The sequence below is a fragment of the Haemorhous mexicanus genome, chromosome 5 (assembly GCF_027477595.1).
Source record: "Haemorhous mexicanus isolate bHaeMex1 chromosome 5, bHaeMex1.pri, whole genome shotgun sequence".
Taxonomy (NCBI): domain Eukaryota; kingdom Metazoa; phylum Chordata; class Aves; order Passeriformes; family Fringillidae; genus Haemorhous; species Haemorhous mexicanus.
Window position 1 is genome coordinate 47,682,262 of NC_082345.1, and position 15,541 is coordinate 47,697,802.

Sequence of the window (15,541 nt, forward strand, 5' to 3'; positions counted from 1 at the left end):
GTTTTCCAGTGCATCCTCAACTCTATGTAAACCAGGAGGTGAGTGACTAAAGAGAGATCCAAAATGAGATACCAGATAGTTCTTTCATCCAGTTTTAAATATATGAATACATAAATCAATGTGCATGTTTATGTGTCTGGCTCCAATTAATAAGCACCCGTCCTATGCCTCAGGCTCCCTGACAAGCATCAGAATTAATAATTTAATACATGGAAGAATGATAATCTTGTGGTTAAGTAATTTGAAAGTTGGATCAAGAGTTTTTGGCTCTGCCATAGATTTCCTGTGTGACCGTGGGCAAGTCACTTAATCTCCTTGGCCAAGTACCTCAAAGGTATGTAGGTGCCTGATCCCACCAGTTAGGCGCCACTGCTATCTTCAAAAAAGCATTGCTTAGCTGTTCCTTTAGTTGGTAGGTGTCTGATTTCTCTCAGTAGGCATAAACAGGGTTTGTTGACATCATCCTACAAATTAATGAGCCACTTTGAGGCCTTAGTCAATTTCAAACTCCTGAGTCCCCACTGTGTCACAGCTGGCTTTCAGCTCATGGGACCCCGTGTGGAGATGCAGAGGATGTGCCTGCCTAGCTGGAGAGAAGCAAGCAATTTTGGCTGGAGAAAGCACTGCCTTTTTGCAAGGACTTTGGCTGCTAGAAGTCCTTTCTCAGCTGGGAAGGTGATTTCCCATCCATCCCATGTCTGGACCCCTGCACATCCAGTAAGGTAGCAGGCAATCTCTGTTTAGGGGACATTTTAGGAAGGACAGAGCAGAAGGACAGAGGTTTTAGCCTAGGCCAGGGCAATGCACCCTCTGTGCCTCACGGAAGGGGAGCAGCCACGTCTGGGCAGTGTCAGCCTGCCACAGCAGCCCAGCAGTGCCTGAAAGCTGTGTCTCTTGACTGCCTGTCTCCTCTTTGCTGTGAGCATCCATTGCCCTCCCTTTCCCTTCCCCCTAGTGCAGCCGATTTTCCAAGGGGGAAAGATGATGCTCATCCCTACTGCAAGTCCTCACAACAACAGCAATGGTCAGCACCCTGCTGAGTCCCCTGGGGAGTTGGAGTTGTGATCTGAAACTCAGAGCAATTAAAAAAATAGAATCCACCAAACATGTTTGCCCTTGTGACAGACTGGGGGATACTGACCAATGCAGTGACAGGAAAATTTATGCATTCCTCCCATTTCCAGCTCTTGTCTGAGGGCAGTGTGTGAGGCATCTTGGCATTCACTGGCCAGAGCTGTTGCTCAGAGGCCCCTGCCCATCTTTCCAGAAGGACCTGGAAACCTGAGCAGCCCCAAGTAGAAGAATGATGTTTTTAGACTTTGAGGACTGGATTTAAACAAGTCAGTCATGTTGTTCAGGTCTTTAGCATACCTTCTAAGCTCAGCCAGTTGTACTTGATCCAAAGAAAGAACAAGGAGAGAAATTTTACACAGAGGAAAGGAGTAAACAGAAAACGCAGCACTGAAATTAATTTAGTTGGTTTAAGAAATTATTCCAGCTGAATGCTCACTTACTCTTATAGCTCTTTTAAGATATTGTAAACCAATGAAAATGATATAGAAAATTTGATTTTCCATGTGTGGTTTAATGGTTTCTATAAGAATGTGTAGCTGCTAGATTTCATTAACCATACAAGAAAATCGAAGATCTCGGAGCACAACTGAAAGGCACTGAGCTACCAAGAAAAGGAGATTTCAAGCTGATGAAAGCTACTCCCTGATGTCAGTGTACTCGTGGATGTGCAGAGCTGTCTCTCATGCATATGTTGTGGGGGTAGCAGCTTCAGTGGAGGAAAAAGCAGGCCCTAGTGGTTAATTCTCCTTCTGCTGAAAACACAGACCTCTCTTTTTGTCTCATTTACTGGCACAGCCCAATGGAGTGAGCCTGCTTGCTGCTGCTGCCCACAAGGAAGAGTTCCCAGAACAGAGGATGATGACCTTTCCCAGGAAAGCTTTGCCTGTCATTCCCTGGACGAATGCCAAACAAACCCCATTCTCTCCCAGTAACAATGGCAATCTGATGCTTCAGTCTTGTTTTGTTCCCTGTTGTGCAGTTGTAGCTTCTCCCTTCCTACAGAAGTGTACCCAGGGAGGTAAAGAACCCCACAACAAATCTCAGCTGTGGCCAGGAGGGCAAAGACTTCCCCAGCCTTGCAGGTGAGGAGGCTCTGCAAGATGTCAGCTGGGATAACAACTTCCCTGGCTCTTCGGTAGATTCAATCAAGCTGGAATGAAAGCCAGCTTTGCTGAGTTCACTGCAAAGTTGAATAGACCAGGGTTTGACAAATGAACTGCCCTGATACACATTACAGGAGAGAGGTTCAAGGTTTCTCCTGTGCCTCCATGTTGTCAAGGACTGCAGCATGGCAAAATGAAAATTTAGGAACTCCTTTGTGACTTTTAAATTTACCCAGAAAGAGCTTGTGGTGCACAGATTGGGACATTACAATGACAAACAAAAAAAGGGGAGGAGATTCATAAAAAAGCACAACATTTAGAAAACAAATATTTTAAAGAGGAAAGCAATTCTTTTATACCTCTGCTGTATGCATCCTTCACAAGCAATCTCAGTCCCAGTCTGCTGTCATTATAGTTAGCCAGTGCCACAAATGTCTTCAGGCAGGATCAGGTCTTGTGCTGTCTTTCCGGGAAGGTTTTTTAATTGTTAATGCAATGAATAGAGTAAAAAAACTTAACAGTTTTCCCCTTCAGCTTAATCATTATAAAGGTTGATTTTTTTGACAGTTGATCCAGCATACAGGTATTGACCAAATAAACAGTGGATGGAGGCTTAGCCCAGAAATTAGTCTACCTGTAGGTGCAACACTGGTTACAAAATGTGGTGGAAAGGCTCCCATGACAGCTGTTACACTACCCTGGGCCAAAGTGAAGGTATGCTCTCTTAGTGTCTGGTAGAAATCAACTGTTTTCCTATGGTCCTGAGCCACCAGGTCTAGTGGAAAGTGTCTCTGCTCATGAAGGGGGGCTGGAACTAGATGATCTTTAAGGTCACTTCCCACCCAAGCCATTCTATGATCATGCTTCATTGTTTAAAGAGAATATAGCCATAGCTCTCTGTGCTCTGTTTTATAGGCACACATGCATGAAACACTTTGTGAGCTTAGTCATTATTATACCTAATGATAAGCATTTAGAAATAGTTTATTAACATCTGGCAGTCATCAGCTTGTAATGAGAGTTAATTTTAATATATCCATTACAGAAAATTACTTTTTGATCCTTAATGGACAGAAACATTAGCATCCATAATTGAAGGATGCTTTTTAAAATCTTCTTTCTACATATTTTACTTATTTTCCTTTTTTTAATGAGTTACTTTTTGCTTCTGGTTGAGCACGCACTTTGCGAAGGAAAAATAACGGAGGCTTCCTGGTATGAGCCAAAGAAGAAAAAAAAAATCATCAAAGATATTTTAAATGGGTATTGTCAAAAAAACACATAATGCTTTTTCACATGTCCTTAATGAAGGGTACATTTGATTTTTCTAGATTTTGCTTGCAGTTCTACCAGAGAGAAGCAAGGTGATTATAAATTCAGTATAGCTACTATTTAATCCCTGTAGACAGTTCTTTCAGCAGTTTGGATACACAATTAACTTACAGGTCCTGTCAGTATCTACTCATGGGATGAAGAGCTGCAAGGATTAATTTATTTTTTCATATTTATCCTAAGAAGTCATCAGAGAACATTAGGCCAGTGAAAAACTATTATTTAGTAACTCAGGAATATGGAAATCAGAAAAGACACCACCACTTTCTACAAATATACACGAAAAGGGAAAAGCTTAAAATAATGATCATAAATATATATGTCATTTAGAAAAGTATCTACTTAGTGTGAGATCTCCCATTGTATTTTTACAAATATTCTTTCTCATGAGATTTTTTTTCATCCTGTGTTTACTTGCCTTTTTAAAGGTCAGAAACGGAATTGACTTCCCTGGAGTTTGATCTTGTACTAATTCTCAATAGACATCACAGCTTTTGGCATAACATCAACATTATCATAGTTTATATGCAATTATTCTCACAGTAGTTCTAGTTCATGAATTTCTGAGAAGCTAATACTGTCAACAAGACTTTGCTTTTCTAATGCTATCATTAGAAAGAATCTTTTTTCTTCTCAGTCTCTTATTTCTCCAGTGGTGTACTCCACAGTAGTATATCCTTCCTTTCAGTTCCCCTGAAGTTCCTCTGTGCCAGGATGGTACAAACTCATTTTCTCTTGAGCAGACAGCCCCCAGGATTTTACTTTTGGTATAATAAGGTTCAAGTTTTTCACTGATAATCTACATTTTCCAGCATTTCAAGATCCTGAAGCAAAAAAAAAGAAACAAAACAAAAAACCCCAGAACACATATGTTGGCAGCCTCCCTTGGGGCACACGGTCTCCCTCAGTTTCGTTTATAGCCCTAGGAGGCAGCCAGTCACCCTGGTGCTCCCACCTAGCTTCAGCAATGAGCACAGCTGAGGTAAGCTCTCCTTGCCACAAGCAGAGTTGAGGGTGATCAGCCTGTCCCAGGGCTAAATGCTCACTGAAGCTTGCCTGGCTGGCTCCCCAGACATAGGGGAGAGGTATCATGGAGGCAGGACATAGGGGAAGTCACGGAGGTACCTGAGTTGGGGTGGAATAAGTTGTCCACAGCACATAAATCCTTTATTGATGAAAACACCGTCATTCAACACAAAAACAAACTTAGGCATGTTCCCCCCATTCTGCCATGACGTATGTTACAATAAATGCTGGCATCCAAATATCTATCATGTTCATTATGAAACTAGATTAGAAATTGCAGGTTGTTCATTGGGTAATGCATAACAAATGTGTTTTAGTTTAGTTTTCAGAGCACATGGCTTCAAGTTCTTTAAGATGTCTGACACTGATGTCAAGTCTTTAAATCATTGGAATATATCCTTGATCCTCCAAATCGGATTCAGAGCTTTGGGAAGAAGCCTACACAGGGCTTGATGGAGGTAAAAGTCATGGTGGGTTCACCTACCTCTTTGTTGTACCAGAACTGTCTGTGAAATTGAGTGCTTGCAAAATCTCTTGGACACCTGGATAGTCATTAAGGGATTTTATCTTGTTTCAGAGCTTAACTAGTCATGATATTCCCTAGTGATGGCTTTTTATTACCAGTGTTCAAGTTCCTATTCAGTTTTTCTTTTGAGAGAAGGAAGAGAGGAAGGGAAAAGGGGAAAGCGAATGAGGCAAAGCAGGAAAGAAAGCAGGAAAGAAAGCAGGAAAGAAAGCAGGAAAGAAAGCAAGCAAGCAAGCAAGCGAGCAAGAAAGTCTGGCTAAGTACTTTGATCATGGAAATATCCATTTTTGTTTATCTTTGCTGAAAGACTGAATGCTGGGAGAGCACTGGCCAGAAGCCACCAGGTTATCAAATTGCAGCAAGGACATCCTGGAAGATGCCAAGTAGGGAGATAAACTGTGTTAACTAAGTTCATGCCCCCTGTGCCCTGTGTTCCTGACAGAGTAAAGGCTTCTAGTTTCCTCAGTACTGATTAGAAAAAGACCAAACCAGTGATTATGCTGTTTCTATATTTAAAAAACCCTGTTTTCCTGCCTCCTGGAATCAATAACCCCCAAAGGAGCCGATTCTTTTGTTGTATGCCAACACACAGGTACTAACAGTGAAAATTAATGCTATTTTCTAGGTCATTTGTATTAGCATGTCTGGCTCAGTCTTGAGTGTTTGAATTATTGGTTCCTTCCTTACTTACACAGAACTGTTTTACCCTCTTCTCCTGTACTGCTGTCTAAGGTGTCTACTCCTGTCTACTGGTGTCTAAGTCATCACCTCTGCAGCATCACACAAGTCAGTGCTGTAGGTTGATGACAGAAACCTTTGCTGAGCAGACCCCCAGTGGAGTCATTCTGCGTGCACTTCCTTGGCTCTTGGAGCACAGAGTTCAACCTGTCTGTATAAAAGCTGCCACAAAAATCTGCAGAGCTCCTCTCTATTGTTTTGGCTTTTTTTTGCTTTAGGTATTAATTTTTGTCAGATTATGTTACAATCCCAGTGCATGCTTTACATCCCAGTGTGCTACTTGCACAAGGCTCACATATATAAATACACTCACCCTCTGTAGATCTTTTTGTATCATTCCATCACGAGCTTTTTCCGAGGGATAAATCAGGTACTGAAGCTGGCTGAAGAGTCTTGTGATTTGATGCCATCACCTTGGCTTTGACACACACATCAGAGGCCTGCAGTGGCACTTGGGTGCTCTGTTGCTCTGTCAGAGGAGCACAGTGGAGAACTGGCTGATTTTCAGCAGCTCTTTGAGCTGCAGGTAGATCCACAGGGAGTCTGATATGCATTATTCTGTCAGAGTACAGTTAAATAAGGATCCATAATTAACTGCTTCAGTCCTGTCACAGAGACCTGACAGATGATTATTTCTCAGGATCTATAGCTAAAAACCTTCTTGGCAGAGAAAACAATATATGACCTCATGAATATTATTGGCTTATAATAAACTCACAAGACAAATAATAGCAGTTTAATGTTGAAGGGCAAAAGCCTCACCAGAGAGTCTTTCCCTAAAAAACTGTGCATATCTCCACTCCCTTCTAAACTGCAGACAGAGACAAATTAATAGTAAGGACTAAGCTTTTGTAGAACATACAGTAACCCTGATGATTTTAAACTGAAAATTAACAAACCCATCCTGCAGCTGGTAGTGCCAGCCCTGGGGCACAGACTCCTCCACTGCTAAGTGGTTGCCAGGGGCTCTGGGGTGGCTCAGGGCTGTGCCATCTGAACACCAGTCCTGGGAGAAGTGCTGGCCATGAACAGCGCTTCATGAATGGTGTGGTTAGTACAAGACTCGAGCTTGGAAACACTATTTGATTCCACCAGTCCAATTCACCTACCATGTCCCATGAGTGCTACCACGCTTCAGGGCAGCCATTCATAGAGAGCTATCTGGATGGGATGAATTACCTGAATTTAGTGCCTCTGGGAATTTGGTATTTTTTTCTGTGTTTCTCCCTGTGAGAATCAGAAATGAATGTCAATGTGCAGCTAGCACAGTTATTGGCACATGGGTTCAAGTTGCTGTGCACTCCCAAAGGCTTTCACTTCAGGACTCACTGGATGGTGAAATCCTCCCTGTTCACATCATATGGACCTTTATGCTGGAAGATATTTGCTTCTCTCCTTCCACTGAGGAGAATTCAGTGGCTTGTGCTGGATGTATCATTTCTGAGGCCAGGGTGCTGTTTCCATGTCTGGACAGAGGCTTTGTGCTCTGAGGACAACAGCTCTTGCCTGTGTGCTCTCCAGTGCCCTGGGGCCACACCATCTGGGTATTTCCTGAAGGATTTAAGACCAGCCCACAGTCAGGCAATGACTCCTATGGCACGGGCCCACTTGGAGCTGCATGCCACAAAACAGGATCTAAATTTGGCTGGAGCTGGACTATCTCAGTGCAATGGAAACACTTCTCTATGTGCTGCTTTCTGCAAGCATCAAATAACTGGAGAACAGAGGTGACATAGGTAAATAGCTGCACCATGACAGCCATGAGGAAGGTATGATGCCCAGTCATCCCTTTGTATTCTCTGTTTGGATTTGTCTTTTTGCCAGCAGATGATATTGCATTACTTTCATGTCTGCTGCCTGCTTTGAGAGAAAGAAATTATGTCATACCTTTTTGTGAAGCAGACAGTTGGTGGCTGTGACAACACAGTAAAAGACCAAAAGCATCAGGTGTTAAAGACACAATTATTTAAATATAGACCAGAAGAATCCAATCATCAGTGCTCACCAGGGGTTGCCTGTTGAAGTTACCACCTAAATCATGAACTTTTACAGTATTTTGGAGAATAAAAACTGGTATAAATTCCAGTGTCATTTGAACAATTGAGAGTTAAGGCCAACTAAAATGGAGGAGGTACTTTTCAGGTGTCTTCTCATTATGTTCTTTAGACTTGGTTAATTGGCATGGAGGTAAAAGACAAACATGTTAGCCTGTCAAGAAAAGAAAAGATAGTGCCACTTTTCTTTGAGATGTGAACACCATTTTTTATTTTCCATTGATGAGGACTTTTGTGCATTCTCCCCTTTCTTCTGTTTTTGGAAACAAGAATAATTTATAAAAGGCAAAGCAAAAGGAATTAGTAGTAGAAAAGTTACAACAAGTGGATCATCTCTGAAAGAAATGGAGAAGGGTGCAGAAGGAGTTGGGAAGGGACAGCCGGGACAGCTGACCCCAAAATGACCAAAGGGATATCCCAAACCATACACCACCACCCTCAGCATATAGAGCTTGGGGAAGATGAAGGGAGTGGGGGACATTCAGAGTGATTACATTTGTCTTCCCAGTCACCATTACCCGTGCTGCATCCCTGTTTTCCTGGGGGTGGCTGAACACCTGCCTGCCCATGGTAAGTGGTGAATGAATCCTTTGTTTTGCTTTGCATCTGTGCATGGCTTTTGCTTTTCCTATTAAACTGTCCTTATCTCAATCCATGAGCTTTCTCACTTTTACTGTTCTGATTTTCTCTCCACTCATGATCAGATAGTGAGTGGTGTGGGGCATAGCTGCTGGCTGGTGTTAAATCATGACCTATATCTACTGGAATAGAAAATGTTACCTGAAAAAATACTCTCCTTAGTTATCTCTTGATTCCAAAAATGCTGAAAAGCTGTCAGGATGCTTTCTCTTACTGATTTTAGGAGGTTCTTTCTATCTGTATCACCTATAATCAAAGCAAACCATGCAGAAAAGCTCTTAAACTCCAGCAATAGTCACAGGATGGCAGGGCAGGGATACACAGGACTTCCTTCTATGCACACCTTTACTATCACAAATGACCACATTGCTGTTATGAAATTAGAAAGCTCCAATTCAAAAGACAGTTATAATACTTTGATTAACATTAATACATTTATTTAATTGTCATTTACTTTTCATTCATAAAAAGGACAAAGCACAGTCCTGTTCTACTCATTTGAAAAGAAAAGATATAAAGTAACTAAAAAACCAGTTCAATATTCATCAGTATCAAATAATAGCAATATCAATTTTCCTGAAATATAAGGAAACAACAAATATGTCTATCTATATAAACTTTAATTAAGAACCTTGCATTTTAAAGCAGATGATACATTAGTTAGTTTTTCTTGACAACAATTTGAAGCTGAAGGTCCCAGTCAAATTTACACAATTATGTGAAACAGAAAATTCTCCAACTATCTCATCAGTATGTGACACCTACCTCATCCATGTTGCTGATTTAAAAAAGAGAAGTGGCTTTCCTTCCCAGGTCATTTCCATGCAAAAATGAAACAGTTTTGCTTCTTACACCATGTATTAGAAAAGTAAAAGGCAATCATGCATTTGGCAAAAGATGTACTTGTGGTTGTATATTATATAAAAATGAGTCATACTGCAAAAGAACAAAACCAAATGAAGCACAATAAAACACATTTTTTTGTACAGAAGGCTTACAGCATATGTCTCTTACGTATGAAGACAGCTCATTTCTCTTTCAAATAATTATACAATTTATGAAACTCAGTAGTGTTTGACACTTTGACATTCCTCTATAGGGGAGTATCACTTTTGCCTATTTAAAAAATTTTCATCTTGTAACAAATAGTTAAAATTAAACTAAAACCATATTATTGATATTTATTAATGAAGACTCTACACTTTTACATGTAAATATATAGTACAAAATTATACAAATAAAAGAAAGGGGTGTAAATTATTAATAGACCTATTCTTGCTTCATGTAAATATTATTACGGACCTCTACAGTATCAGTTCTAAAAAGATAAAATCTATTTCTAAGTAGCTAGCAAGGTTGTGCTAATAAAATATGATTCAAAGCTTATAATTCTTGAAGCATCAGACATTGCACTATTACTTGAGCCAGCTGATTCAACATCACTGTGTTGCTTCATCATTCACACTCAAACTACTTCCCAGCATACCATGGAAAATGAAAGGAATGTGCATTTCTTTAAAAATGTAAAAAACCCCAAACAAACCAACAAAGAAACCCAGCACTGAAACACTCTAGACACAGTCAGAACAAAAACATTCTCTATCTCTAATAGATTCCCATTTTGAAAAGGCCATAGTAAACATGTAGCTTTGACTAACAGTTGGGATCTGACTTTCACGTACTAACACACAGTTGGATCATCCAGTACTCTGTCAAATAGAGAAATGGTCTCAGAACTTTAAAACTCTTATTTACAACACTATGAACATTAGAATAATATCAAGTTCTTGAAAAAGCATATAGTTCTCCCAAATGTACGCCTTCAATACAGGAAGGTAACACCTGGTGTCTGCAGCATAAAAATGTAAATATAATTATTTTTTACTGTGCTACTGTGCTTTTGCCATTTATTGTATATCTTTTTCTTTTTTTATATTTTAAATCTTTTCACTTTAAAAAATAACATATGTTTCCTACCATTTCATGGTCCACTTGGCTGTTCTTAGCATGGACTTCATCTCCAAACACCTAAGTGTTATATTGCTACCTTAATAATAACAATAGGAAGAAGACTAAATCAAAACCAATACATTACGCTGCTTCCCTGAAAGCTGACATTTGACTCCCAAAACCAGCAACAATTACCATAACAGAATTTTTCAACAGAATTCTTTTGAGAAAAGAATATAATAAATCTCGGGTCAGTGAAGCACAGGTAAATTCCTTTAAGCTGAGCATGCTATCCATGCTCGGGTGTTCTGAACATATTTAAAACAAAAAATCCTTATACTGACTTTTATTTCAATTGCTCCAAATTCTATCCAATAACCTCAAGAAATATAGCTGTAAATAATTAAATGTTTTTGCTTTGACTGTCTCTCTAAAAACCAGTAATCCCAATAAATGATGGTGGGGCTATTCAAAAATATGCAGTACACAAAACATATAGGATAGTACAGACAGACGTAGTACTCTTACATTTATCACATACAATCAACATTTCAATCTCTATTATATTTCACAATTTGTTATTCAAGTTAAAGCACCTACGTATGGTGATTTTACTTTCACTGTACAGCCTATGTTATTGGGTTTTAACACTGTAACTTGCCCCATTGGACCGAATCATGCAACTGTCACAGATCAGCATAAGTGTTTTTTATAAGGCATATTGGAACAAGTTAAAAATTCTTAGCCGTTCAAAAGTTGATTTACTTCATGAAGGAGTTCCTGGATGCCTCAGTCCTCTTAAAGTTCATAGGAAATCGGTAGGGTAATTCTTTTTCGAGTGTAATTTATTTGGCTTAGGATGGTGACACAGGAATCAAAAAGAATCGTGGTCCTCATCATCAAAGGGAATCCTTTGTGTTACGTGGAGGACAAGGTGAATCCAGCTACATTCAGAATCCCGAGCAGGCAAGGACACCCAGGGCAGGCACCACTAGGACCAGGAGCAGAGTTGGTACTCCAACAGCGGCACCTGTGCATCGAACAGAAAACAAGACAGCATTGCTCTTACTCGGGTTTACTTCAGCACTGCTTGCAGTGCGGGGAACAATCCTGAAGTCCACAGAGCGTGGAGGCTGGAAACCAGCTGGCATATCTCAGCACTGCCCCTACCTGTATGAATAATCTCAAATGGACAAAGAGACTTGTTGCAGTAGTAGCTCTTTTGTTCTGCAAGAGCTGCATGTTTATGCAGCATGTTTATACAAGAAACAAGGCCATTCAGGACACATCAGTGTATTTTGATTTGGCCAGTCTGACAAGCCAGGAGGTTATTATACCAGGAGTCAAAAGGTCAAAATAAATATTTAAGTATGTGAAAACAAAATTAATGGAGTCTTTGAAATGTGACAAAGCAAAGAGACACCTTTGGAAATGTTAATGCTCATAAGAACAGCAATAATCTGAGAGATGTCAAAGAGCCTGGTCCGTTTGTTTACCTGCTAGACTACAAAGTCCAGATGGCCAACTTCTAGCAGTGTGGCATTTATGTCTGTTAAAGTCACAAGGGTGTTTCATAAACAAATATTTTAAGACATAAAATATTAATCTATGGCTTACAAACTTTACATGACTCACTCTGGCAAACAGAAATAGGAATTGCTATTGTTCAGAGGTTTGTGTTGCGATGGTCCAGCTCACAAAGATGCTTCCTAAGAAGCATCTATATGAGAAAACAACCCAGCCAAACTGTGCCTGGCTGTCAGTCTTGGGGATGGGCCAAAGGAGCCTGAGAACTGGCTATTCTTTCACCCCAGAGAGGGCTTGTCTATATCAGGATAGTAGATGGGCAGTGCAGGACCCAGCTTACTGCTGTTGAACACTTAAGTGCTTGCAGCTGGTGCTGAATGTCCTGAGGTGCTGCTGGGACACACTCACTGGACAGCTCTCCAGAAAATGTTAAATGAAGAAAAACCATACTGAGAAGGTAATGCACAAACTGAGCAGCAGAGATTTCAGCAGGCCTAAAAACAAGCATGACAAACTGTGAAAGTACAGAGGTATATTTATCTTATTTTTTAGTGATTTATGAGGCACATAAATATTTCATTTTTATTCTTAAATAGCAAAGTAGAGTTAATTAATGAAGCCATAGGGTGAAAAACCAGGTTTTGTGCTTAAGAATATCCACAGAAAATGTATTCTGCTTTTGTCAGACCAGGATAATGCAGTTGGAAAGACACAAATAAATATTTTGAATGCTTCTAATGGAAAAAAACAAGACAAAAAGTTTGCTGAGTAAAGTTGAATGATGTGCAAGTATGAGGAAACATCTGTTTGCATGCTGCTGTTCCACAGAGAAAAATGAATAATAAATCTTCCTTTGAGATGTGCTTACTGGCTCCAGAATAGTTAGCAATTCACATCATTATAGTGGTTCCTTACAGGGTTTAGGACTGTTGCAGAGATATATTTATCAGCTTTCTTAAAAAAAGCAAGTCCTATCCTTGGACAGCACATTAACAGAACCTTAGCAGGATAAATGCACATTAAGCAGATCATCTTTTTCTTTCTTTTTAAATTACTGACCTACATGTAAGGAAGGATCCCTACTTTACTGGAAACACTATTTGCCATTGCATGACATCCAGTACACTCCCGTAGCTCATGAATGAAAGTTAAGAAAAGTTTTGCCTAAGAACAGACTACAGGAATTAAGAGAATTAAAATTCTTTGTAGTAATGCAATTGTGATCTGTCATTTCTAGCAACCTTTAAAAGCTAGAGAAATGCCTGATAAAGACTTAATGGAAGTGTACAAATAAACATGTGGAGGTAAATTAGAAGAGAAGGATTATTAAGCTCCCTCTGAAGTCTGTCTAGGTATGAGCTGGATATATGTATTGCCTAAAGATTCTTTCTCTCCTCAGAGTTATAATGTGTGATCTCTCCTGTTAACCAGCATTTTATGGATCCAGTGTGCAAGCAATTGTAAACTAAAGCCATCAAAATCAGTGTCAAAACCAAATCAGCATCACACAACCCAACTACCACTAATGCACCATGTGTGAACTTACTATCAGGAGTTTTCACTTCTTTTAAATAAACAAAACACATGCCCTTAAATTTGGCTGTTTTTTTTTGATGTTTTTGTTTTAAGGTTTTTTTTTGTCTTTTTTTGTGTTTGTTTGGTTGGTTTTTTGTTTTGTTTTATTTTGTTTTGTTTTGGGGTTTTTTTTTGTCTTTTTGTTTGGTTGGTTTGGTTTTTGGTAGGTTTTTTTTGTTGTTGTTGTTGTTATTTTTTTTTTTCCCCAAGAGTCCCAAGCAAAAATAGTGAAATCTTGCATGGGCTCTACTACTATCTGGTATATAATTCCTTCATCTGATAATTTTTAAGTTTAGGTCTAAACTATCTAGAGAAACATGCAGCCACAATGTAGTTTAGCATCAAATAAAATCTTTATGGGATGCATGCAGTTAACCTAACTTTTTTTCTGTCTCCTGTTCTCAGAAGCCTTTCTCACACAAGTGGTTGCTCATCTGTCTGAGTAAATGAAAAGAACTGCTGGATGGCTTTTCCTTTAGCTAGATCTTTATGTATCACAGGAACTCTTTGTAAAGTCCCACTAATCCACAGCTTTCTATTATTATTTTAAATTCTCTGTTGCCATCTCAATCCCATAACATCCAGGATGAAACTTTCACATTTCTGAAAGGAGATCCTAAATTTTACTGACATCTTGAACAGTATACAACAGTCTCCCAAATATACCCAAAAGAAATAAAATCAATGCCTAAATGAAACATGCCTTAAACCAGTTCTGACTTTGATGTATTTCTTAAGCCTTTGTGACAATTTGTTACATCATTATTTTCTTTAAATGTTACTTATCTTTATATATGATATTTTTGGCCCTTTTCCCAACATCAGTGTCTTTTCATTGTGAAAAAAAGGACCTTTGAGATCTCTCCCAGACCACAGCAAGCTGCAACCTCCCTCTGAGTGGGGCCTCTCAAAGCCAGCAAACTCTCAAGTTTGCTATGCTCAGGGGACTGCTGATGAATGCCAAGGACACAGCCTGGGCTGATAATCCCCCTCCTTGAGGCTCAACTCTTTGCCTGTGGAGAAGATACAAATGCATTCAACACGAGCTCTTGACTGAACTCAATGGGAATTATTCACACACTCCTTTAGGTCTGTGTGCACGTGCGTGTGAACATGCCACAGCAAATGCACTGTGAATGTTGCTCTCGGATTCTCAGGTATGCTGGATTTGTAAGTCAGGCCTATGAGAGAGTTACTGCTGTGCTTACAGTAAATTCTACAGAACCTTTTCTTAAATTGCTCAAATTAGGCCATTGATTAAGTGCTGTTAAGTTTAAGTGCTGCTAAAAACTCTAGGCCCAAACCACTGGTCAAGTTGAAGGCTAAGTTTGGTAAAGGGGGTCCCCTTGAAACATTTTGAAACAAATGGAGAGTCTCCCCTATTCCTTTTTATCTTCACCCTTCCCCATCCATACCTTTTTCTATTCCCTACCTCCATGTAGATAATTTTAGGTTGATTTTAGTTTTAGACTGATTTTAGATTTTATTCTGATTTTTCTCTGTGTCTTTTGTCCATCTAGCAAGTAGAAGAGTGAACCTTACCAACCAACTTTGTCGTACTTTCATTTTTACATTAAATCTGCTTTTGCTGATACCTTTGCTGGTGATTCTTCAAACAACCTAAAAACTCACTCAAGACAGTCTGTCTTTGTGACTGTTTTGCAAAACAGATTTCTTATTTTCTGAAAGAATGACCAAACTCCTACTCTTTTTCCTGTCAATAATACTCTCCTTTTGGTCCAGGATCCAAGGACCTATATTCCATTAGGGCTATCTGGTTTTTAGCTCTCCTTTTTACTACAAGAAGGTTAATTGCAAAGCCTTCTCATATTCCGTTTCTCCTTGAGCCTAAGTTTGTCCACTTCTGTGTGAAAAAAATAGGCCATTTGAAAAAAATGAAGGGATTTTTGCCTGTTCCAGTCATTAGTTTCTTTATCAACTATTAGGCCTCATTTGTATCTGTTTTCTCAGTGTTTTCATATTTACTCAGGTAGAAC

General features: G+C 39.5%; 1 protein-coding gene across 1 annotated transcript in view; it reads right to left on the reverse strand.

The window, feature by feature from the left end:
- Positions 1-8,907: 8,907 nt before the first annotated feature.
- Positions 8,908-15,541, reverse strand: part of CNTN1 (contactin 1) — a 208,175-nt gene continuing 201,541 nt past the window's right edge. Inside the window, exon 24 of the mRNA XM_059847082.1 lies at positions 8,908-11,472. Coding sequence (XP_059703065.1) covers positions 11,393-11,472 — 80 coding nt within the window. The 3' untranslated portion in view covers positions 8,908-11,392. The remainder of the gene's footprint in view (positions 11,473-15,541) is intronic.